The 27,043-nt window shown below is 33.9% G+C and overlaps 3 protein-coding genes across 3 annotated transcripts in view; all 3 read right to left on the minus strand.

Annotated features, from left to right (window-relative positions):
• The window catches only part of LOC18103495 (berberine bridge enzyme-like 13), a 137,298-nt gene that overhangs the window by 49,064 nt on the left and 61,191 nt on the right, over window positions 1-27,043 (minus strand). The window lies entirely within an intron of this gene.
• LOC112325985 (berberine bridge enzyme-like 13) overlaps window positions 8,429-27,043 on the minus strand; it is a 65,471-nt gene continuing 46,856 nt past the window's right edge. Inside the window, exon 2 of the mRNA XM_052445455.1 lies at window positions 8,429-9,752. Coding sequence (XP_052301415.1) covers window positions 8,620-9,750 — 1,131 coding nt within the window. The 5' untranslated portion in view covers window positions 9,751-9,752 and the 3' untranslated portion in view covers window positions 8,429-8,619. The remainder of the gene's footprint in view (window positions 9,753-27,043) is intronic.
• Window positions 19,504-20,321, minus strand: LOC127903959 (berberine bridge enzyme-like 26). The gene is made up of 2 exons (XM_052445131.1): window positions 20,283-20,321; window positions 19,504-20,238 (listed from the first exon to the last, which is right to left on the minus strand). Exons 1-2 carry the CDS (start codon window positions 20,319-20,321, stop codon window positions 19,504-19,506), a joined length of 774 nt encoding a protein of 257 aa, XP_052301091.1.

The raw sequence follows: 27,043 nt of genomic DNA on the forward strand, positions 1-27,043 counted from the left end.
GCCCTCACCTCCATATTGAGTGCGCCTTTGAGCCCTCATCCCTTAAGTAGTGCGTTTTCTAACCCTACCTCCTTTTGAGTGCGCCTTTGAGCCCTCACCTCCATTTTGGGTGCGCTTTTGAGCCCTCATCCCTTTGGTAGTGTGTTTTCTAACCCTACCTCCTTTTGAGTGCGCCTTTAAGCCCTCACCTCCATTTTGAGTGTGCCTTTGAGCCCTCATCCTTTTGGTAGTGTGTTTTCTAACCCTACCTCCTTTTGAGTGCGCCTTTGAGCCCTCAACTCCTTTTGAGTACGCCTTTGAGCCCTCAACTCCTTTTGAGTACGCCTTTGAGCCCTCATCCCTTAGGTAGTGCGTTTTCTAACCCTACCTCCATTTTGAGTGCGCCTTTGAGCCTTCAACTCCCTTTGAGTGCGCCTTTGAGCCCTCATCCCTTAGTAAAAGATACATGAATATCATTGGGGGATTTTGTGCCATTTAGTTGAACGGTTGCAAGAATTTCAAGAATCAAGTTGAGTTTGTGCAAAATGACGTCATCGGCCATATTGTCACCTCAACATCCTCAGATTGACAAGTGATCGAAATGCTTGGCAAAACACAGATATCACCAGAAAAGCTGATCCAAGAAGAGTGTTAAACTGTCGATCCTTTTTGTTATGATTTTTGTCATTCTGCATTTTATTTTGGGATCACATCTCATCTTTTAACGAAACATGTCTTTTCTTTGTCCCTTTGTTGTTTTGAAAGCATGAGATGTTTCTTTCAAAGGTTATTTTGACAAAATATTTGATCAAGCTCCAACATGCGTTTAAGATTAGTCAATCCTGAAGATTAAAATTATGTTGCTTGAATGACTCAATGCTTACTGAAATGACATGAGGTGACCAAGAAACTTTTGAGCTCACACATGAAATTGAACCACACACTATATAGCTAAGTTTTAGCAGTATGCATAATGACACGTAGTGGATTCAGTAGTTATGGACTCGTGAATTATGATTCTTACAAGTCTAAATCATTATATTGGATGAGGTCAAAATTTATCGGTTCTAACCGACCTTGCTTGAAATGAGAAAAGGCCATTTTCGTTTCATCCTTTCACAATTCTTGAAATATATATCCCTTGCAGTCCCATTTTGAGCTGATAGAATATTTCTTTCATAAAAAACCCTGACTAGGATCACACCCCACACTGGGGGCAATGAGAATCTTTTCCTAGAAAAGACAAAGACAATGTTAGAGTCGATGGATAAAGGGAAGGCTTAGAACAAAGTCCAATGATTGAGAAAGGGCTAGAAGAAGAAAGCCAAATATTGATAAAGACACAACAAATGCCAAAAGTTAACCCGAAAAAAAATCAAGTGTGATGTCTTTTGGTGTGTCTATGATAAAGCCTTTACGATCTTCAAAAGATTAGATTGGCTATTCATCAAAGAAAAGTTGGATTTGCGTTATGACCTATGTTAAACAAATTTTGATTTTTGAGATTAACAAGGTTATATGTCACTGTCTCTACAAAGACAACGTGAGGAAAAGAGATCGATGAGTAATTGATGGTGATCCTAGGTTCTTGAAACCCTCAAACACCTTTTGAGCTTGTGAAATTCCTTCCTTTCATAGCCATGAACCATAGCCTACATTACATGCTTTAGAAAGTCCTTTTTAATCAAGTAAGCAATCTGAACCGATAAATGACGATCTCAAAACTTGAAGAGTTGTTTCATACAGGTCGTGACTTCATGAATCAAGCTACTGATTATTATGCATGCTGATAAAATTATTGCTAAGGAAAAGAAACAATCTTTCTTGATAAAGCCTCAAGTTTTGACTCGGGTACCTTGTTTTTCTTGAAATTCATAAAAGGTCACCTCATCACAGACAATCAAAAGATATACCCAAAATTAGAGTTTAAAATGGATACAAAGAACCATGGAAAAGCCATTTTAATCTTACAACGAGTCAATTTCTTTTCTCTCAAAATACAAGACAATCAAAGGACTACATTGAATAGCGTGTGTTGGATCTTTGACCAATAAAGCTTGATTTCCAAAAATACTTTCAAAAATTGACATCTCTCTGATTTCATTTCAACAATCAGACTTGAATAGACATGACCTTTGAAATGTGAGATTTGATTCCAAAATAAGAAAGATTTTCAAAAGAAAAACATCGACCAAGTTTGCAAATTCCTGACAGAAATGACATCAATTCTCCTCGACACTCCTGGGGGCAATACAATGGACCTCCGAGAAGGAAAACAAACAGTGTTTAAATCAGCTGGGGGATAGAGACGATCAAATGATGAATCAATAAACCGAGGACAATATGGTTCAAAGAAAGATAATCAGTGAATGAGCACATTCAGATCAATTAAGGGCAATGATGTTCAAGAACAGTTTATGATCCAGTAAACCCCGACAACAATTGAGAGCAAAGATGTACCTGAAGGACATCTTCATATCTTCATCTTGGTTTATCATCTCCAATATGGCTATGACTATTGAAAGATGTTATCACATGATCGCTTTTGCATGAATGTTGGAAGAATGCACCGCACCCACCTAGACTGACCGTGAGACCATCTGATTTGAAGTCAATGTGCACTGCACCACATGAGTATGGGTGATAAAAGCGACATCATTGATGAGGTTGAGGCATTTCTTTTCACAATCTGGTTAGATGAGCTGAGAAGAACTTATTGAGAAAGAAGCTGAGCATACAAAGATGAGTTTTTTACTGCAAAGTATGAAATGCATGTCTGAATGACATGATAGTTCCATGAAAGTGGATGACCGCATATACTTGAAGGGCATGTTTCAACTGAAGTCGAGTTCATAACTGATTGACAATCTTGATGGGTGTTGGCACGGTGCGCACAATCAATCAAAGAAGAATTCTTGAAAGAATCCAGGAGATGAACGATTTGTTAAGCTTCTTAATGATAAATCAAGCAACACTACACTTGGGGGCATTGTCAAGCTTGATAAACAACGAGAGTAGTAATCATCGCGGACAGCCCAAGATGGGCACTGCATTTACAGCTGAGTGGATGGCTAGCACATGAATGAGCTAATGCATCGAAAGAACAAAGAAGGCTTTGGAATGCAAACAAAGCCACCCCATGACGATGAAGCATCAAAGAGGGGGGAACCTATATTTCAAAAACAGGTAAGATGCATTGCATATCATCTAACTTCACATGCATTGCATAATTGTTTTGCAGATATTTCACGAAACAAAATTCCCACTGGGATCCAACGAGACTCACACGAATTGAAGTTCTTTTAAATCACATCAAAGATGGCAATTCCACAAAAGCAAAATTCATAAATGAAGACAAGAAAGATGGATTTTTATTCATGGAAAAGGGGTTTACAAGTACAAATGCTAAACAGTGCGAGGACGATCAGGGATATTTTCATCTTGGTGGTTAATCATGCCTCAGAATTCCTCAAATTGTTTATGCATGCGCTCCATCTCTTCCTCGAACTCGAGGTGTCGTGTGTTAACATAGTCCCTCCAAAAGTCAACACGTGTATTTAACTCTTGGTTTCTCCTCTCCAAGTTGTTTCTGTGACGTCTCTCATCACGGAGTCTATTCCTTAAATTCTCGATCTGATGTTGGAGATCAGGAACCTGAGTATTCAACTCAAGTCTTCTGGCATGAAGACGCTCTGCAACGTTCACCAAAGACGAGGTAGCTCTGATACTGAGAGCAAGTGACTGATTCACTGCTTCAATATCGGTCCTGGCTGCCAACATTATTTCATCGTGAGGAAGGATCATGTCTCTAGCCACAGCTACAGCAATATCTTCATTGTCCATTACAGTATCCTCTATTGTAACTGGACGACCATTCACTTCAAAGGTAGTACGCCAAACTGCAGGCTCTACTGCAGGAACAGGGTTTGGGTTAGCATTGGAAGAAGAGGAAGACATGGTTAAAGCTTCAAAAGTTGAGAACTTTGAGAGTATTGAAAATGCCAGAAGTTGATGATGTCTTTTGTCAAATACTGCGTGATTTATAAGGAATTTACTCCTACCATCGTTTTGAACGGCAGCTCAAATCTCAACTGTACATACAAGACTTTCTTGAAAAGCTTTCCTCATCTTTGGGATCCAATTACAAATCAAATCCCAACCATACATACATGACTTCCTTGAGAAGCTTTCCTCATTTTTGGGATCCATAAATCGAATCTCAACCGTACATACAAGACTTTCTTGAGAAGCTTTCCTCATTTTTGGGATCCACAAATCGAATCCCAACCGTACATACAAGACTTTCTTGAAAAGCTTTCCTCATCTTTGGGATCCAATTACAAATCAAATCCCAACCGTACATACAAGACTTTCTTGAGAAGATTTCATCATCTCTGAGATCGATTTACAAATCAGATCTCAACCATACAGGTATGACTTCCTTTAGAATTTTTCATCAACCCTGAAGCTCATTGTTGAAATCACTTTCATGTATTTCACAAAAATGTTGAAATCACTTTCATGTATTTCACAGACGGGTCGGTTCACAAAACCATTGCTGAAATCACTTTCATGTATTTCACAAAAACATTGTTGAAATCACTTTCATGTATTTCACACAAAAAAAAAAACAATGTTGAAATCACTTTCATGTATTTCACAAAACCATTGTTGAAATCACTTTCATGTATTTCACAATGCTAATCTGAAATCACTTTCATGTGTTTCAGAAAACAAATGTTGAAATCACTTTCATGTATTTCACAAAAAAAAAAAAAAAAAAACAAATGTTGAAATCACTTTCATGTATTTCACAACATTAATCTGAAATCACTTTCATGTATTTCACAAGATCAATATTGAAAACACTTTCATGTTTTTCATTTGGGCAGGTCGCCCATAAGAATTAGACCAACTGAAAAATCTGTGTATTTTTCAACACTTCCATCGTTTTTCTTTACAAAACTTACTATGCAAAGTCAAAGGAAAATGAATTTTCCAATGCCTTTGCACCGTAAGCATTGTAAAGAGGGGGCAACTGTTGTAACCCAATTTTGGATTCACCAAGATTTTCTCGAATGTTATTTTATTTCTATTATTATTTATAAAAATCCAAAAAAATTAAGAAAAAGGAAAATTCAAAAATATATTTTTTCTCGAGTCAACCGCATCTTTCCATAAGAACCGATTCCACCGGGTCAATACAGGTCAAACCATGTCGGCCAAGTAAAAAATGAGTTTTCGGGTCAAAACCGCCATTTTCGGTCAAAACCGAGTCCACCGAGTCAATACGGGTCAAAACATGTCGACCAGGGTAAAAAATGAGTTTCAAGCCGTTTCGGGTCAAAACCGTCATTTTCGGTCAAAACCGAGTCCATCGAGTCAATACGGGTCAAACCATGTCGACCAGGGTAAAAAATGAGTTTCAGGCCGTTTTCGGGTCAAAACCGTCATTTTCGGTCAAAACCGAGTCCACTGGGTCAATACGGGTCAAACCATGTCGACCAGGGTAAAAAATGAGTTTCAGGTCATTTTGGGTCAAAACTGTTATTTTCGGTCATTAAAATTGATTTTTAGCGGTTGATTCAAGCTTTTTCTAATACTGATTTAAGTTTTAATTTTACCTGTATAAATATATATTATTATATATAATAAAACAAAATTAATAATACAGAATTGTCGCGGGGCAGTTACATTTATTGTAGGCGAGCAGTTGGATGGATATATTTTTTTATTTAAACAAGATGTTTGCTGTACCCTTTCATTGGCTATAAATAGCCAGTGACATTGCCAACGAGGGAAAAAGAAGAAAAGAAGAAGAGAAAAAAAAAAAAAGAGAGATAACATACATACTATTCAGTTTTTTTTTTTACTATTTCTTCACGAGAGTAGGATATTGATTTTTATTAAAAACAATATGAAAAATACCAAATATATCCTAACCGTTAGATCTAATAGTGTTTAGATCTGAACCGTTGATTTAAGAGTATACAATAGGGCTTACCACACCAGATTAAAACCCAAACACATCTCAGCCCTTGAAATAATCTAAGCTTTGATCCCGTTGCGCCACGTCACCGGGTGTACCGAAATTTCGGTGCACCGCGTCGCACCAGATCCCACCTCTGCTCATCCGGACCGTCCGATCAACCTGCAGATCGGGCCAATCACAGCCGCACGATCTTTCCATCAGAAATCCAACGGATCACAGGCCTCGGCTGCACTGGTGTACCGTGTTTGCGTTCTCACCATAGCATAACCCAGAGCACCTCTCTCCTCTCGCCGGCGACTCCCTCTCTCTCCTCCGATCTCCCATCTCCGGCCACTGCAAGCTTGAAAACCACCACAGAAAGGTCGCCTTCATCATATAAAGCAAACCCCCGGCCGGTTTCAGCGTTTTCGCCGCTCTATTTGGCTGGAAACGGGCCGCGATTCGTCGGCTGCCACCGAAGCTTCAAGTCGTCGATTCTCGCTCATCAGCCATCAACGACAGTCAAGACCACCACCATAAGAATCCTTGACATCAGATCTACCAGGATCGACCATCGTTTGGCCAGAAATCGCGCCGGAAAATCTCCCCGCCGCCAACAGTAGCCGCGCGTGTGCCACACGCGCCGCCAGTGGCATTTTTGTAAATTTTGGAGAAATCCAAGGGTATTTCATTATTTTTCCTATACAGTGGCACTCAGGTAATTTTTCGGAGTTTCTACTGGTATTTTTGATATTTTTTATATATAAATGCTTGTAAATTTTCTTGCATGTTGTAAAAAATACAAAAACCAAAGCCGACACGTCTCTTTTTTTAAAAGGACCGATGTCAAAAAAATGTAAATACCAAATATGGCTTATGTCCATTATTTTTTTTGGTAACCCAGACGTAATTCTCCTTTTTAGGGTTGAAACGTCATATTTTAGACAAGTCTCCTAATTTTTAGGGACTGATGTCGTTTTTTAACGTGTCTCCTATTTTTAGGGACCGACGTTAATCATTTACAAAAATTTACAAATAAGCCCAAAACATAATCGCATTTGAATCAAATAAAAAACACACAAGTAAGGGTAACCTTTCTTTTGAAAGGATGTTTTAAGGGTGGTGTCTACCTTCCCTTAATCATAACTAACCCCGTACCCGAATCTCTGGGACCAGTGTCTAATTTGGGATTTCTAGTTCCCTCAAATTACTAGATGGCGACTCCAATAAAATCTTTGTTTCCCCCAATCGAGAAAAAACCCTTTTTGTTAAATAAACAAAAAAGCGGGAGCCGCTGCCCGACGTCGTGTATCGACAGCTGGCATGCAGGGGTTCAATTCCAATTAATCCAGGGGCAAAATTTTTTAAAAAAAAGAAGAAGAAGAAATTTCCTTGAATAAGGGCCTGATTGCAAGATATCAGAACTTTAGTGTCCAAATTGAAGAATGACCAACTCAGTCGAAAACAATGTCATTTCTACATGTAGTGTTTCTTCTTCTTGTTCCTTTGGAACTGAAAATTTGCCTGCGAAAAAAAGGAAAGAAGAGCGAAATGATGGTGTCCCCATCCTACCCAACACCACAGCCAAGGTCACCCTATACGGTTGGACTAGATCCAGCCCAAAAATGACAAATATTTGTATTTTCTATCATAGAAAATTAAAGGCCACCGTGATGTATTAGTGTGACAATTTATTTTATTATAAAACACTGAAGTTACAAAATCAAACTCATTTCCATCAAATGACAAGCAAATATAATTTTTTAAAATTTCAAACAAACCATAGCATTCACAAATCATATAATAAATTTATATGGAAAAACACTATAAAACAAGTAAACACACAAACAAATTACATATACTACATCAAAATGCAACAACAAAAAAATCAATATTTTGAAAATGGGTTACAACAAAAAAAGGGTAGTTTTGTTACTTGATGTGATGAATATTCAAAAAACATGGAACCAGAATAGGATTGCTAACAGACTTAGTGCTGGGGTGACTAGATTCGTAATGATGATAGCTTCATTTGTGACAAAATATGTGGATATTGTGTGTTGTTTTATGCAAAATGAAAAGGAAGAAGAAGAAATGAGGGAGGAGGAGAGGACTGTCAAGATATAACATAAATATTATCGACAGACAACAAGTATTGGTAAGGAGTATATTTTCTCGGTAATTCTATCTGTAATAATGACACTTTATTTTTTTCATTCTTTTATTACCAACTGTATTTTCCTTAGTATTCACCGATGAAAAATTTATATCAGTGTATACTGAGAGAAATAGCGAGGAAATATTTCGTCAATAAAAGTCATTGTGATTTACTAACGACTTTTTTTTTGTCAATATTTTTATTTCTATTTGATAATTTTTTAGTTGTGATATATATATTGGACAATGTACCGTGAATCTCTCTCTCTCCCTCAATTTAATTTTAATTTTAACTTTGTAAGTTTGATGAAAACAGTGGCAAAACCGCCAAACCTCAAGAATGGTGTTTCCTTGTTGATCAATTTTATTTTAAACATTTTTCAACATTCTTCCTCAACAAATTGGACTATTTAATGCAAAGCTTTTATTTATAATAAAAAAAAACCGCAAGACAGCATGACATTTCTTTATTTAGCTAAAGTATTAAAACAAAAAGTCCCTGCTCCTATATATCATGACTTGTGAGAATAGTGATCCAAGTAAGCTTTGCTGGAGATGAATTCCACTTCATTTCTTAATCCCATTTGTTGTGGAAGAGGTGGGATGCTTTGTTCGTGCCTGAAGAAATTATCAGGATCAACTTTGGTCTTCACATGCACCAACCTGTAGAAGTTATCCTTGAAGTAGTTGGTACCAAAAGCACTCGCTTCGACAAAACTTGTTTTAGAATTTCTGTTCATGCCCAAATCAAGATCCCTGTAATTAGCATATGCTTCCCTAGGATTCTTTGAGACATAAGGTGTCATGTAACTGTAAACCTTCCTAGTCCAATTTATATGCTTTGCAACGTTTTCCGTTGCATCTTGCCAACTGGACCAGTAAAGGATCATGAACTTGGTACCGTTTCTATGAGGGAAAGGAGTCTGAGATTCTGAAATTTGGTTCATCATCCCACCATAAGGAGTAAACACTACTAAAGGACTCTCTGCTTCAAATAACTTCTCCCACAACCCTTCAAGTGCCTTTTCAGGTATGGGTTTTCTGGCATAGTCAGATTTGCCTTTGAAGTAGGCCCTGTCCATGTTAATTCTTTGAAGGAGAACTTCAGGAGGAGTATTATTTGCAAAGCCTGACATATATACAGTAGAATTGATCCAGTTTGTTTCGATACAATCCTGTCGTGTCAAACCCAATTCAGGGAAGCTGTGTTTCATTACCTGGAGAAGTCTGTTGGCGTCACCAAGAAACATGGCATTGTAAGAGGTGGTGATAGTTCTTTTACCTTGACTACTGACATTAGCTGTCTGAATTTGAACTCTGATGAAAAGATCCTCGTCTAGTTGATCAGCAATTTGTTGCCATCTATAGAGGAGTTCAGTTGCACCTTGTTCTAACGTCTTGGTAACGGTGAATACTGTCACAGCGGATGGTACAGGAACTAATTTTACCTTCCAGGCGGTGACGATTCCGAAGCTGCCACCTGCGCCTCCTCTGATGGCCCAAAAAAGATCTTCGCCCATGGCTTTTCGGTCTAGAAGTCTTCCATGAACATCAATTATATGTGCATCAACGACATTGTCGACTGCAAGGCCATATTTTCGCAACATGGCACCATATGCACCTCCTGAAATGTGCCCACCCATGCCTAAACTTGTGCAAGTACCAGCTGGGAAGCCATGAATTTTGCTTTTCTCAGAAATTCTGTAGTAAAGTTCGCCATTCGTGGAACCCGTCTGAACCCACGCGCTGTTGTGCTCAATATCAACGCTGATGGACCGGAACTTGGCAAGGTCCACAAGGATGAAAGGTGACTCAATTTCTGAAACATAAGAGAGTGCCTCAAAATCATGCCCTCCGCTACGGACTCTAAGGTGAATTCCAAGCTGCTTAGAGCAAATAACAACTGCTTGGATGTGAGATTCTTGTAAAGGAGTGAAGATAAACTCAGGTTTCGGTACTGCAGGCAAGGTGAACCTGAGGTTTTGAGCAGAAGATTGTAAAACACTAGTGAAGGAAGAGTTGTTTGGAGTATACAAGACAGTTGAAAAAGGAAAGGATGATTCTGAAGTTCTTGAGAGACATTTCAGAAAGCTATCCTGAAGTGCATGTGAAACTATAAATGGAGATAGGAGTAGGACTAGAAGTATTGAAAGTATGGAAGAACTTGAAGGCACCATTTTGCTTGCTTTCTTGCTTCGGCTTGTCTTCAAGAATTGAAGTCTCAAGGTGCTCTTATAGAGGAGCTGTGAGGAGTTGATCGTAAATTGGTTTAATCATTACATTATCCTAGAAATATAATATTACTCTGAATTCTTTGTAGTAAAATGTTTAATTATGACATTAGAATTGAATTGTGATTCTAAACAATTGATATATATGTGATCTTAAATTTTTATGTCAATTTTTTTGGAAATATATATATATATATATATATATATATATATATATATATATATATTGTTAAAGGATAATATAAATTATATTTTGGAATCTCTTCTAATAGTTTAAGCTATTAAATTAATATATCTCTTTAATATGGTATCAGATTTTTGATAACCAAGCTGTTATAATTTTAAATATTATCATTTATATTTATTTGATAAAAATTAAGCACAAGATAGTATAAGTGTCTACAAATTTTAAGGCTAAAGAATTTTAACTTAATAGAATATATTAAAAAAATAATATAATTTATATCTTAAAATCTTAGTTTAAATTATTAAATTGATATAGATATTTTACATGTATAATTAACCATTCAATGCACGTGTCTATTGAAAGTTTTAGTTAATTAAACGTGTCAAACTTTCTTGCATTTGGGAAGGGTATTTGTTTTTATTGATAATACGTGAGCCAACGTCAGCAGAAAGGAGGAGGACACGGAAGGCTGTATTCCGAATCGATGTCGGAATTGGCCTGTGTATCTTCCTTTTATGTTGTCTGCTTTGATTTTTACAACGTCGTCATCTGGTTTTATCAATAAATTATATATATATATATATATATATATATATATATATATATATATAATACAGTGGATCTTCCTTTTATGTTGTCTGCTTTTATAGAGCATGACTTGACGGAGTAAGATCTTCTGTTATCTAAAATCAAGATTTTCTGATTTTTTTTTTATATATTTGTGTAAATGAATGTGCTTAAGGTTCTTTATTAAACTTTCAAGTTGGACCAAGTGAGAGCTTCTAATATCTCAGTTTTATTGAAAGTTTCATCGCCATCGATTATCTAAATTTACATCAATATTCCAATCCTTGCATTTTCTACCAGATGCTTTAATACTAAATTGTAACATCTTAGTTACAGTTACAACACACCAATTATATAGAGAAAAACAAATGGTAAATCTATTCTTTTTTGAAAACAACTTCATTAAAGGTTCACTAAAATTTCTATTGAAATTTCAGGTACTATCTTATCTGTATCAAAAAGTCTCAAGTTATCGACAAACAACCTATGCACTTCTATTAATCATTATTTAATCATGACCCAATCATCCTGAGTCTCAATTTTCATCAACGCTCATTGGTACAACCATAATTTTTCAAATATCCAAATAATAAAAATGAGTATTAATTAGTACTTAAATGAGAAAAAAATAGACATACATGGAAATTATGAATACATGATAATATAAATTATGTTCGGACATTCTATTTAAAAGATATTATTATAATTTAAGTCATAATAGTTTCTTGAGATACAAAATACATTAGCATTTGTTTAGTTCTTAATGACAAAAAAGATAGAGGATCTAAAATATTACTTTTGTCGTGAATATGATGGACCTGAAACAAATATAAGATTGAAAAATAATTATCATAAAAGCAATACTAACATTAATAGTAAAAAAATATATTTAAGGCTACATACTATCATATTCTTTGCAATTTTTCATCTAATCCCCTTTTAATATTTTTGGATGGATTTACTAACACTTTCCTTTCCACTTCTAAATTTTCCGACCAATGTCATATGTTAATGTTGAAGGACAATTCCTTAAAAAATATCGATATCAATTTAATGGTACCATCAACTATCCTCTATAGGATTGCTAATCAAATCTCTTCTTCCTCAAATCTTGGGATGGTAATGTCGATACTAATAAATGTCATTAATATCATTAGTCGTCCTTACTGGGACCGACTAATCAAGTTTGTCGCAAATGTCGATATCAATGCAACTCATTGATGTCATTAACTATTTCTAACGCGAAATAGTTAATCAATTTTCCATAAAACTTTGAAATATCTCTAAGAATGCCGATGTCAAAGATTATTGACATCATTAGCTTTCGGAATAACTAATCAATTTTCATGGAATTGTTGATATCAATGTTGCCAATGATATCATTAACTATTGTTAACCTGAATAGTTAATCAAGTTCACTTAAAGTAACTTTAAAATAGAAATATGTATAGCCAAAACAACATTATTGAAAATTAACTATAGTAATACCAATTGCACAAAGAATTATTTGTGAGTGGGAGACTATAGTAATATTTTAAAAGAAAATACTCACTTCTTTTTTTAACAATAAATAACAATAATACATTATAAGGTGAGGATGATATTGCTAGAAACTAGTATATTGGTCTTTGCTATGCTACGGGTTATATTAATATTTTTTTAAATGAAAGTAAAACATTAAGAGCACAGAGAATTTTTTTTAACAGCGTTATTAAACCTAACCAAAAGGGTTAATTTTGAAACCTCCCAACTCAACTCTTGCTTAACTCAAGTTTTTAATTAAACCGTGTGATAGCTAGCTTGACTTAAATCGATCAATTTTATAGGTCTAAATGCAACATTGATGATTGATAAAAACATGACTTAAATTTAAAAAAAACATCAAGATGATAATTTTATTTTTTAAATATTAAGACAATGACAAATTTGATTGACCTCGATCCCCTGCGACCCGGGTCATGGACTCTATTAGGTTTAGTAACGTTTTTTTATAAACCTTTTTTATTTAATTATATAATAAAAATAGATGCTTATAAAATTAAGTATCAACCATAAAAAGACACTTATTTGAGATGATTATCTATAGAAAGCAAACAAGAATCAATAATACAGTTCATTTCTTAACTAATTTAATATTAAATGATGAAATAAAAAAATAAAAATTAAAAATTAAAAGATCATAAACAAAAAAAAAGCATATCATATCGGTGAGTAAACTCGTCAAACTTGTAAATCGGGTAAGTCAGGCTAGGACGCCAAATTTATGAATTGAGTTATGGACTCTACTAGAATTATAATTTGTTTTTTTTTTCAAAATTATGTTTTATTTAAATATATGATAACAAAAAAAAACTATTTTTAGCATGAATGTTGAGTTAACTATACTATAAATTATATATTATTATAATCCACGTTACAATGAATGTGGAGTTAACAATCATTTCCCACGTATCCTTTAAATTTTTTTTTTTGTACTTCATAAAATATTTGAAAAGTTTGAAATGACAAGGCACGTAGTCAAAGCAATCAAATTGAAAAATTGCCCAAAACATTAAGAAATAAGTAATCTTAAATTCGGTCAGTAATCTTAAATTTTCTAAAGAAAAATCATAAATAGACTCTAATTAATGATTTTATTATCTCTTTTAATATTCTACCCTCAAAACAAAATTACAATTCAATTAATAGGCTTGAAACTAACCTTTAGAAAATATAAATATCCAAGTTTTAATTCAAATAGAAAGTAGCATGGAATCCAAAAATAAAACTAAAAATTCAAAATTAATCAGAAAATTAATAAAACTGCAACTTCATGAGCTAATTTTAAGATTTTTTAGATGGTCGTTAACTTTAGAGCTCGTGAAATTAGTTGAAATATATATAATCTGGCCTGGATAACCACGTTAATTAAAAAAAAAAACCTTTTAATTAGATCTAATCTCGTTATAACGATTTAACCTCTTATAGAACTTTTTAACCAAATTTAATCACAATCCAATGTTAATCAAATCAAACGTGACATATATATTGAGAATATCTTATTGGGAAACAAATTAAGTTTCTTCTTTGACTTTAACCCGTAAAAACAGCATTATTGAAGATTAGTAGTTGCGCAAAGAATTATTGGCTCTCTGTCATATCTTACAAACAAAATACTCACATGTAAAAGATCTTAAAACTATTAGGATAATACTGCTAGCATTGTACGTATGATGAATTTCTTTTACAGTCAATGTTTTGAAAAGTTTAATATGACAAGGTGCATGCATGCAAGTAGTCGAAGCAATCAAATTTGAAAAGTTGCCTAAAGCCGCATGTAATCTCAAATTTGGCCAGGATGAAAAGCGTCCACTGAGCTGGGTTTAACTTGAAAACTAGTAAATGACATCTAAGCAGGTATACATTTCACCCAAGCTAATTTGTCAATTGCACAATTAATCTGATTTTGTCCATGGCCTAACCTTTTATATATATATATATATATATATATATATATATATATATATATATATATATATATATATATAATAGAAAGTATATTGAAAAGGCTATAAAATCAATAGTCAAAATAAATACAGGGACATAAAAAAAAAAACTTAGAAAAAAACTGATTTGTTTTAATAAAAATAAAGAAATTACATAAGATTTTTTATTATACCATAATTTGATGCCATCAGAAGATCTCAAGAGGTCATTTTTTATATAAGTGAAGTTTAAATCTAGAGTAAGCAATCAAATAACAACTCGACGAGAAATGATGGAAAAATAATCAAATAAGTTTATAGTTCATCAAAATCAATTTTGTTTCTTAACAACCACATACTTCAAACAATACTACTGAAGATTAGTCTTCAAACTAACCTCTAGAATTTATCTTGCACAATTCTGGCCATCCATGGCCTAACCTTGTCGAACAACTTGTTCCACTAAGATAAATTATTATATATCAAAAGCTGCCATCATTGAATTAAAATAATCAAATAAAATTACAACTTGTGAAGCCCCAAGAAAACGATGTCCAGAAAAAACCAAATCATCTTGTCGCAACCCCGACTATATCAGGGAATAATCTACCCCACCATAAATCCAACCAACTAGGCTCTTACGAAGCCATAAAATATCATACTCTTTTGGGCCAAGAATCACCAGATTCACAGCAGGAAGATTAGCAACAAGAGGCACCATATCTAAAGAGTGTTCTAGTGGATCAATAGTGTCGGCAGACATAGTCCCCCTGACTAGACTCAATTTGATTGGTATCTGAACTCTAGTTATGTTTGGATTCCTCTTCATAATGACTTTACTTATAAGCTCACGTAGATCATATTGGCTATAAGTTTATAAGAGCCAAATCATAAATCATTAAGCCTATCAAGGGAAACAGCATCAATATAATTTGATCTTATAGATAAAAAAAAAACCATATCTTCTACCAGCTCGGTTGCTCTTCCTGAAGATTAAAAGAGCAACAACTTCACCAGACTTTATGAAAGCATTCCTTAGATAGCAATAATCCAATCAACTAGGAAACCTTTCAAAATAAATCTACAATGCCCCTACAGCGGATTTGGTTAAACTCTGTCGACGAGTTGAAATTTGGTGATTTTGGGAAGGGTTGTGATAATGGTTGGCGAAGTTTTGGGTGGGAAATGGAGGTTCTGTAGTGCTGTTGGTAAGGTGTTGTGGTGGCCGGAGAAAAGGCATCTCTATATAGGGTTTTTGAACTTAAAAACTAAAACATGCGAGGTAAATATTGTCTGGCCAGTATTGTTCATCCCCTCATAAAATATTGTGAATGGCTTGTTTATTTTTTAAAAAATTATTTTGATTTTTAAAATTTTATTTTATACAATTTGATCCTGATTGAAGGCTAATTGATTTGGATTTTTTAGGCAAAGGATGAATTGGAAGAATTGGGACCAAAATTAAAAAGGCATCAAACATGGATGACGCGCTAGAAGTTTTGGGAAAGATATGCTTTGGTCATTTAACTTTAAAAATAACAAAAATTATACAATTTTGGTACTTTGATTTTTTTAAAATTTAATTTTGGTACAAAAATTTATTTTTGTTATTTTTTTAGTGTCTGGTTAAGAGAGAGGAGATAGAGAAAGGTCACTAGAGAGAGAAAAATGATATTAACACTAATTTAGGCCACCAAAATGATCGATATTTGTGTCAAATGGTTCCATTTGATGAAGTGAGTTCATATCAGGTTTTTTTTTACCTTTTAATGTTGTGAAAAAACATATCTGAGCTTTGTTTGATTTTTTAATTTAGATTGCTTTTGATTGTTTGCATGGTTTTTTAAGATCATGGATAGGTTCATCATGGTTTCTAAAATATTTTTGGTAAAAACAATAAGTTGAAAACATGTTTTTGGGTAAAAAAAACATGAATCTCAATTTTTCAGACATTTGGTGATTAATTGCAAATATCAAATATTCGAGGACCATTTGGGATCAAATTCCAAGTTATTTCTAGAATTTTTTGAACATTACAAAAAGTAATTTAGAGGTATACTATAATATAAAAACTTGACTCCTCGGAGAAAAAACTTGTCTAATGACACAAAAAATAAGCATTCAATAAATGAATAACCAAGTATTTAATTTTGGGTGTCTAGTGTATGTAGCATAGTTTTGAAACCCGACCCGGTCGTCGACCCGGTCTAATGATCGGGTCACGGGTCATATGGGTTGACCCGGGTCAACAAAAAAAAAAGTTATTGCAACAATGTTTACATCAACTTACTAATGGAGTAGCTGTTCTTGGTAAGAAATCATTCTGGATAAGAGCAATATTTTTACATCAAGGTATTGCCTTTAACACTGAAATAGAGTGATCTAAGTAAATTACAACATTATTACAACGCAGATTCAAAGAATAACATGAAACATCTAGTACTGGCATCCTAATTATTTTCACAAAAATATGGTTGATTATACATGCACACTCAAAGAATGTTGATTTGTTTCATTTCATTTAGCTGGGAGGCAAGGTACTAATTGCACCATTCATCAACTTATTACGTCCTAAATTTTGCGCATCATACAATACGAAACACAGATCAATTAGATTCTGCAGCAACCAGGCATTGAAACTGTGAAAGCAGCCTTTAAAATGAAATATCCAACAGCTCTTTAAACGACAGTTAACTGCAAAGTCCTACAATTGCCTTAAAAAAATTCAAACCCAAAAGATCTTATCAGAAAATTCAACATAAATCAATCTTTTGACCAATCAGCATCAGAGAAAAATACACAAGATAGTCAAAACTAGTAGCCTTCATTGGCATCACAGATCAAACAAAATCACAGAACCAAATAAATCAATAAATACCAAACAACCAAATAACACAATCCATCGATAAAACTAACCTGCAAGATAACAGAGTGAATAACATCAGCATACTTAACAACCAAATTAAGAGACATGCACCTTGCCGTTCACCACATAATCAAGATCAGTATTAACAAGTGAAAGAGTGAAAAGTTAATTCCCATGATAGACATCAATCAACAGTTAAACATTCTGCTAGAATCATTCACAAGCAAATTAGTCAGTAAATCAACCTTATTCGAAGAAAAGAACGTGTTTGTTGAATCAAGAAAAATGAGGCAGAGATCAAGAAAAGAACAGAGAAACATACCTGTGGGTGTGAACTGCGAATGAATCGTTGCAGAGATCAAGAACTGCAAATTGATGCCAGATCAAGAACTGCAAGTTAAAAAAAAAGACAAAGAATAAAGAAAAAAGAGAGTGAAAGAAGGAGATTCGTGAAGAGAAATAAGAATCTAACTTTATTCGCAGATTTGAAACAGTGATCAAGAGTCTTCTGCTCCTCTACTCTTCACGATTGAAATTGCTTTTCCTTAATTAGGTTTTATCTATGTTTGCAATTGCAACAATTATGCATCGTTCATCTTCGTCGTTTGACGTCTTTGTATATAAAAAAAAGGAGACCGGGTCTCAGCCGGGTTTACCCGGGTCGACCGGGTTTCACCGGGCTAACTCTCAAATGGGTTTTTGCTTAAACTCGGACCGGTCTCAGGCCCGGGTCGACCCGCTGGGCCGGTTCGAGTTTCAAAACACTGGTATGGAGGACAAGGAAGGCCGAATATAGATTTAGAAATGTGGAAGGGGCAAATTATAATTTTGATTTTGAGGGAGGATTTTAGAAATTCTTTAAACTTGGGGGGCGCCAAGGCCACCCCTAAATCCATTCGTGAGGACAAGATTAACGAGGGATATTAAAAAAGCAAAATCCCTTTAAATGGTGCAATCAAGATTAGACTAAAATGTTTAAAATATAAAGTTGAGGGTCCAAAATGAAATTAACCTCAAAACTGCATTCAGAGCCTTGTGAGGAAGCTAGCAAGCAATAAGCTTAAATCCTTTCGAAAAACGAATTTCACTAAGCATCTATCAACATTTTAGACCTTAATTCATGTGATAAGTGAATTTATTCTTCATATTATTATTTTAAGTTTTGATTAAAAAATCCCAAAAGAATGTGTTTTAAATTAGATTGTGTGTTTCAAAGCACACCAAAGAGATTTAGTCTCATCATGTGAGAACCTAAATTATAAATACTCTAATCATTGAAAAGAAAAATTAAAAAAAAAGGATCTTGAATTTTTTTCCTTCATCATCTGTAATAACAAAAAAGATTTACCAAATGGGCTTTATCCCATTTTGAGGATAGGCACAAAGACCCAAATAATGATTTATTTTATTGTAATAATAAAGGTTCAAATGACGCAGATTTACTAAATGGGGTTTAGCCCATTTTATTGTAAAATATTTCATTATAATAATTTTTTATTAATGTATTTTTTGTTTATCTCAATGAATACACAGTTTTTAACTAGATTTATTGCTTCTGCTAAAAATAAGTATTTTATTATTGTTACATTAAGTTAATAAAAAAAATTAAAATAGTATGTTTATATTTTATGTGTGATTAAAACAAAACAAAATCATAAATATAATAAAGTCAAGTTCAGAATCTATTTAAAAATTTTAAGATTAAAAAAACATTTGAATAGAATTTTCATGAACAATTTATTATTAGTATTATTATTTTAATTTCATATCATATACATATAGTTGAATAAAATTATTATTGTTATTAAAATATAAATTTATAATAATATTTAAAAATCATGTCAAAACTAAAAAAATAAATGAATCTAGTAAAAGAAACTTTAGAATTCCAAAAAAAATAAAAGAAAAAAAGAAAAAATAAAGAAGAAAAAGATAGAAAAGAGTGAGCCAAGTGTGGATGGGCGCTAGGCATTGCATAATTTTTTTTTATTACAGTCTTTTTTTAGAGTTTTAATGATGGAGAAATATATCATATTATATAGTCCAAGATTCAATACACACACACACACCAGATTCGAACCTTATAAGATCTTAGTTGCACCTTGTTCTAACGTCTTGGTAACGGTAAATACTGTCACGGTTGATGGTACGGGAACCAATTTTACCTTCCAGGCGGTGACAATTCCGAAGCTCCCCCCTGCGCCTCCTCTGATGGCCCAGAAAAGATCTTCTCCCATGAGTTTTCGGTTGAGAAGTCTACCATGAACATCAATTAGATGTGCATCAACGACGTTGTCCGCTCCAAGGCCATATTTTCGCAACATGGCACCATATGCACCTCCTGAAATGTGCCCACCCATACCTAAACTTGAGCAAGTACCAGCTGGGAAGCCATGAGTGTTGCTTTTCTCAGAAATTCTGTAGTAAAGTTCGCCATTCGTGGCTCCCGCCTGAACCCACGCGCTGTTGTGCTCAATATCAACGCTGATGGACCGTAGCTTTGCATGGTCTCCAACAATGAAAGATGTCTCAATTTCTGAAACATAAGAGAGTCCCTCATAATCATGGCCTCCGCTACGGACTCTAAGGTGAATTCCAAGCTGCTTAGAGCAAATAATAACAGCTTGGATGTGAGATTCTTGTAAATGAGTGAAGATAAACTCAGGTTTCGGTACTGAAGGCAAGGTGGTGAACCTGAGGTTTTGAGCAGAAGATTGTAAAACACTAGTGAAGGAAGAGTTTTTTGGAGTATACAAGACAGTGGAAAAAGGATAGGATGATTCTGAATTTCTTGAGAGACATTTCAGAAACCTATCCTGAAGTGCATGTGAAACTATTAAAATGGAGATAGGAGTAGGACCAGAAGCACTGAAAGTATCGAAGAACTTGAAGGCACCATTTTGCTTGCTTTCTTGCTTCTTTGGCTTGTCTTCAAGAATTGAAGTCTCAAGGTGCTCTTATAGAGGAGCTGTGATGAGTTGATCGTAAATTGGTTTAATCATTACATTATCCTAGAAATATCATATTACTCTGAATTCTTTGCAGTAAATTATTTAATTATGACATGAGAAAATCGTGATTCTAAACAATTGATATATGATTAAATAACAACAGCTTGGATGTGAGATTCTTGTAAAGGAGTGAAGATAAACTCGGGTTTCGGTACTGAAGGCAAGGTGAACCTGAGGTTTTGAGCAAAAGATTGTAAGACACTAGTGAAAGAAGAGTTTTGTGGAGTATACAAGACAGTGGAAAAAGGAAAGGATGTTTCTGAATATTTTGAGAGACAATTTAGAAACCTATACTGAATTGGAAGTGAAACTATAAATGGAGATAGGAGGAGGAGCAGAAGTATTGAAAGCATGGAAGATCTTGAAGGAACCACTTTTCCTGCTTTCTTGCCTCTCTGGCTTGCCTTCAAGAATTGAAGTCTCAAGGTGTTCTCTTATAGAGGAGCTATGAACAATCAACAGGAAATTAAATTATTTTGTACGTAGCTAGCTGGTTTTGTGCAGTGAGATATTTACTTGTGATATTACAATGGGATTATAGAAATTTGAATGATTCATATTCCATGCAATATAGTCAAACTTTTAGACATTAAATGTTTAATTAATTAAACACAGCTTCCAATCTTATTATACATATCATTATAGTTAAAGTGAATAAATCAAAAAATTAAGGATTAATTTGGAAATTAACATATTTTGGCACCATTTTCTTTTAAATGAAACGGCACGTTTTGTTCAAAACGACGCAGTTTCATACACTGTTCATAAAAAAAAACCAAAACGATGTCGTTTTGAACGACATTGTATATCTTCTTCTTCCCTGACGTGCAAAGGCAGGGGAATAAGGTTTTTCTTCATCTCCTTTGCATCACCCATATTCCCTCTTTCTCCCTCTCCCCACTCGTCCAAACCCTGACACAACTCACGCCCCTCACCTGCCACCTTGATGAAGATTGGACAGGGAAGCCATACTATATGACTGAGGCAATTGCACAGAGGCTGCCCCAACCACCCTACCTTGTCGCCATGGTTGGACAGAGGTAGGGTAGCTCCCGCTTCCCCTGTCCTATAAATACCCCACTCAACAGGCCGAGAGCCGAGGGAAAGAAGAAAAAACAAGGGAAACATAAAAGAGAGACAAAGGAGAGAGAGATTGTGAGAGATAAGAGAAGAGAGAGACTCAAACGGAGAGGAGGGAAGAAAAAGAGCAAAACAAACCAAGAAAAAAAAATAGAGAAACGGAGACAGAGAGGAGAGAAATAGAGGGATTGGGAAGGAACAAGAAGGAAAGGAAAAAGGAAAGATAGAAAAAGGGTGGATAAATAGAAGAAAAACAACAGAGGGAAGAAAAAACACAAAGAAACAGAGGAAAAAAAGAAGAAGAATCGTCGTCTGGAATAGCCGTCCACCGCGACATCACCACCACTGAGAGCCACCAGCACCATCAATGTCGTCAGTAGGTCAGCCTCCCCTCTTCTCCTTCTACTCATTTTCCGTCTCCACTGCCCTGTAGAGCGAACAATGGAGAGCTGCTCTCCTGTTCATTAGGTCGGACAACGCCGATCCAAACCAAAATAGCTGGGTAAGATTCGGCCCAATCCGAAAGAGAAAAAAAACATCTGGTGGGCCAAACCAGCCTAACACATTTAGGTTGGGCTCGGTCCAACCCCAATACATTGGACCGAACTCAGCCTAATTTATTCTAGGTTGTTTTCGGCCTAGTCACGATGGGCTCCGCCCAATGTAATTGGGCCAAGCCCATCCCCATATATTGATATAATAATGTTATATAATAAACTATTATATTATATATTAAAAAAAAAAATTATATAAAAAATTCCAGATCCTTTGAAAAATTTCTTTGGGATTTTCTCACAAGTTTTTTTTTTATATCATTTTGGGTTAATATTGATTTGTATTTTTATACTGTAAAGATACAAATCCGATATTAAAATACCTGGGTTTTTTTTTTTGAAATGTTGCAAAAACATTATATAAAAAAACAAAAAAATGTGTTTTTGTTTTCATGCATATGGCCAAGTCTATCAAAAAATAAAAAAAATCATATTGTATTTTCACACAACAAAAACAATTACAAAAAATGTTTAGCATGTATTTTGGCTTTAATAACCAGTTTATTAAAGCTAGGAGAACTAAGCTAATATTTTAAAAATACCCAAAATATATTTTTGTCTTCTTTTAGTATCTGGGATTATGAATTTATATGTAAAACATATTCCCGATATTAAAATGTAATTTTTTATAGACATTAGAACGGTTAGGTTTTTATCTGATAAGATAAGGACCTTCTTATTGAGCATGACTTTTCTTAACCCGTAGACAGATCAATAATTAGAAAACACAATAAGACCTTAGTTCTTTTTTTTATCAGATGATTAAACAATGCATATTACTTTAGGTAGGGCGTATTTGGGGTGCTAATACCTTCTCTTTACACAACTAGTCTCTATACCCGATCCCTAAGACCAGTTAGGGTTTCTACTAACGAAAATATTAGGTGGCGACTCTCATTCTCGTTTTCCACGAAAAAAAGACAAGAATTCCTTGTCTGCTCTATTTTTTTATTTCCAAATACTTAAAAGAGTGGACGATCGTCGCGATGTTGCACACGTGCGACAAACCACATGGAACACCGAGGGTTAACAATAAGTGCTTGTACAATCACTTAAGCTGAGTCGTCATGTACCAAATTGAGCCATCTCGGTACTAAGTTGGGTTGTTTGAGCCTTAAGTTATTCTCGTACAATCACCTAGACGACTAGAGATTGGGAGCACAAACCCGATTGCGAGGAACAAAGGTCGATACACTACGACCCGTCTGTATATCTTTAATCGTAGTGTTTGAGATGCCACAAACTCGATTTCTATCGAGTGCACCAGACGATCCAGCCTCCAACCACAAATCTGGATCGAGTTTTGGATGGGTCGAAGGATCATCCTTGCATCTCTCCTACAAACGGGTATTATATGTTTCCTAAAAAAAGAAAAAAAAAAACAATCAACAAATTTAAAAAATAATAACTTAATAAAAAAATTGTTAAAATCTAGTTTACCATGAACTTTTGAGCTTGGCTATCCATAAGTTATTATGCCCCTTTCCAAGAGTCGTTATTTTGCATGTGAGTTTCAACAAAAAACTTTATCGGTCTTAGATCATGTCCAAGAACTGTAACCTACAAAAAAGAGTTATTGTTTGTTAAACATTACATATTTTCATATAAAACAACAATCTAAAAAATATATAAATAATAAAACAAAATCTTACCATCCTCTTTACAAGCGAAATCAACAAATTGGATTTAGTAGAAGTTTCGACACATGTCAATTTGCTGGTATCTTAGGCCAAGGGGTTTCATCATGGATTTAGCAGCATGTAAGTTCGCTTTAGCCTATTCTCTTTTGATAAAATACTTCTTATCCATTCGATAATTTTGTCATAACCGTCCTAGCTCAACCCATGATTTGACTTAATGGTGAATACTTGTGCAACAATCGATAATTTACTATGATTTGTGGAACCATACCATAATGGTTCGTCAAAATCTTTCAATTAGTTCTTCATCTACAATTGAACATTCACATGCATTACCCTGATTCATTCTCATTGCATCCATAATCATACTCCTATAACGATTATTATTATCGTTTACAATTTCATTCACATTGCTAGAACTAAAAGTCGACCCAACCATCCTTTCTACCATGATCTTGTATGGAACATATAATTCTACATGTGCAAACCAACACAAGTACTTCTCCAAGAATTTTTTTTTTCTATAAGATGTATCGTAATAACATCTAGATCGAGAAACTTTTATTTTTTCACCTCTTACATGGAAATCTAATACCACATCCACTAATAGTTTTGGATTACATATTGTGTATTTAATAAAACTCTTAACCCCATTACAATAATTTATTTCACGTAACCTTTAATGTGAAACTCAATACACCCAAGAACAATCATCCATTACATATGAAACCTATATAGAATATTGATGACAACATGTATTAATTAATAATGTGAACTAAAAAAATTATTGATGCCCAACTACTTAGTTATCATTAGTTTAACTCAAACTTATTCAATCTATTTTAACAGTACGCTTAAATCATTTTTAATTTTCCACAAAAGTTCAAATTCCTTCAAATTTATTGAGATTTTCAACTTAACAATAAAATTGATAAAATATGAAATGTACCTATTAAATAAGCCATTATTTATGTCATAACCAATTTTTTATTCTTTTTTTATTTTTATATAGCAAAAAAACTGAATGAAATGAATAAAGAATAAATTGAAATTTGGGTCAAGACAACACAAATTGAAAGTTTTGAGGATTAATGAGGGTGAAATTATAAATCTAGGAGTCAATTTTGGTAGAAATTAAAAGAATTGATAAGTTTTGGGACTTAATTAAACTTGGAATTAGTTTAATTAGTGAAATCAGGGGCTTAATGGAAGAAATACCAAAGTTTTGGGGCTGATTTGGGTTAAAATTGCAAGAATTAAAATCCAAGGACCAAAGTGAAAATGCAAGGGTACAATAGGTAGTTTAATTGATTTTTTCAGGGGTAATTTTGAAAGAATTAAAAGTTAAAGAGTCTATTAAGAACTAAATTAGAAACCAAGGACTGTTTTGTAAATAACATTGGAATGCAAGGGTCCAATTGCAATTAATCCAGGGGCAAAAGTAAAAAAAAAATTCCTTGAATAAGGGCCTGATTGCAAGATATTAGAACTTCAGTGTCCAAAATGAAGAATGACCAACTCAATCGAAAATGATGTCGTTTCTACATGTACTCTTTCACTGTGCATGCACGCGTGAATTAATTCACGCATGCAGACGGAAAAAGGCCAAAGCCGGGTCACTAGTTTGGGCCAGTGACTGGGCCAGGTCACTGGGTCTAGCCCAGCCCATACGACTGGGCTAGATCCAGACCAAAAAAGATAGATACTTGTTTTTTCTATCATAGAAAATTAAAGGCCACTGTACAGTGTGACAATTTATTTTATTATAAAACATCTAAGTTACAAAATCAAATTCATTTTCATCAAATGACAAACAAATATAATTTTTTAAAATTCCATTCACATTGCTAGAACTAAAAGTCGACCCAAGCATCCTTTATACCATGATCTTGTACAGAACATATGATTCTACATGTGCAAACCAACACAAGTACTTCTTTAAGCACTTTTTTTTTCTAGAAGATGTATCGTAATAACATCTAGATCGAGAAACTTTTATTTTTACACCTTTTACATGGAAATTTAATACCGCATCCACTAATATTTTTGGATTAGATAGTGTGTATTTAATAAAACGCTTAACTCCATTATAATAATTTATTTCGCGCAACCTTTAAGGTAAAACTCGATACATCCAAGGACGATCGACAATTACATATATGAAACCTATATAGAATATTAATGACAACATGTATTAATTAATAATGTGAACTAAAGAAATTATCGATGCCCAACTAATTAGCTATCATTAGTTTAACTCAAATTTATTCACTCTATTTTAACAGTACCCTTAAATCATTATTAATTTTCTACAAAAGCTCAAATTCCTTCAAATTTGTTGAGATTTTCAATTTAACAAAAAATTGATAAAATATGAAATGTACCTATTAAATAAGCCATTATTTATGTCATCATGTAATTTTTTATTCTTTCTTTATTTTTGTGTAGTAAAAAACTAAATGAAATTATGGAAAAAATAAAATGAAAGAAGAATAAATTGAAATTTGGTTCAAGACAACACAAATTAAAAGTTTTGAGGATTAATGAGGGTGAAATTATAAATCTAGGAGTCAATTTTGGTAGAAATTAAAAGAATTAATAAGTTTGGAGACTTAATTGAACTTTGAATAGTTTAATTAATGAAATCAGGGGCTTAATTGAAAAAATACCAATGTTTGGGGGCTGATTTGGGTCAAAATTGCAAGAATTGAAGTCCAAGGACCAAAGTGAAAATTCAGGGGTACAATAGGTAGTTTAATTGATTTTTTCAAGGGTAATTTTGAAAGAATTAAAAGTTAAAGAGTCAATTAAGAACTGAATTAGAAACTAAGGACTCTTTTGTAAATAGCGCTGGAATGCAAGGGTCCAATTGCAATTAATCCAGGAGCAAAAAATATATATATAATGAAGAAGAAATTTCCTTAAATAAGGGCCTGATTGAAAGATATCAGAACTTCAGTGTCCAAATTGAAGAATGACCAACTCAGTTGAAAACAATATTGTTTCTACATGTACTGTTTCTTCTTCTTGTTCCTCTGGAACTGAAAATCCATCTACGAAAAAGGGAAAGAAGAGTGAAATGATGGTGTCCCCATCCTACCCAACACCACAGCCAAGGTCACCCCATATGGCTGGGCTAGATCCAACCAAAAAATGACAGATATTTGTTGTTTCTATCATAGAAAATTAAAGGCCACCATGATGTCTCTGTGTGACAATTTGTTTTATTATAAAACACATAAGTTACAAAATCAAACTCATTTTCATCAAATGACAAACAAATATAATTTTTTAAAATTTCAAACAAACCATAACATGCACAAATCATATAATAAA

Source organism: Populus trichocarpa, chromosome 11, assembly GCF_000002775.5.
Source record: "Populus trichocarpa isolate Nisqually-1 chromosome 11, P.trichocarpa_v4.1, whole genome shotgun sequence".
In the NCBI taxonomy this organism is placed as follows: domain Eukaryota; kingdom Viridiplantae; phylum Streptophyta; class Magnoliopsida; order Malpighiales; family Salicaceae; genus Populus; species Populus trichocarpa.

Excerpts from the sequence above, each read along its gene's own strand:
- LOC127903959 (XM_052445131.1), bottom strand. The coding sequence starts at position 20,321 with ATGGTGCCTTCAAGTTCTTCGATACTTTCAGTGCTTCTG. Across the intron at positions 20,239-20,282 it reads CGATACTTTCAGTGCTTCTG|GATAGGTTTCTGAAATGTCT; the intron begins GTCCTACTCCTA and ends CATGCACTTCAG.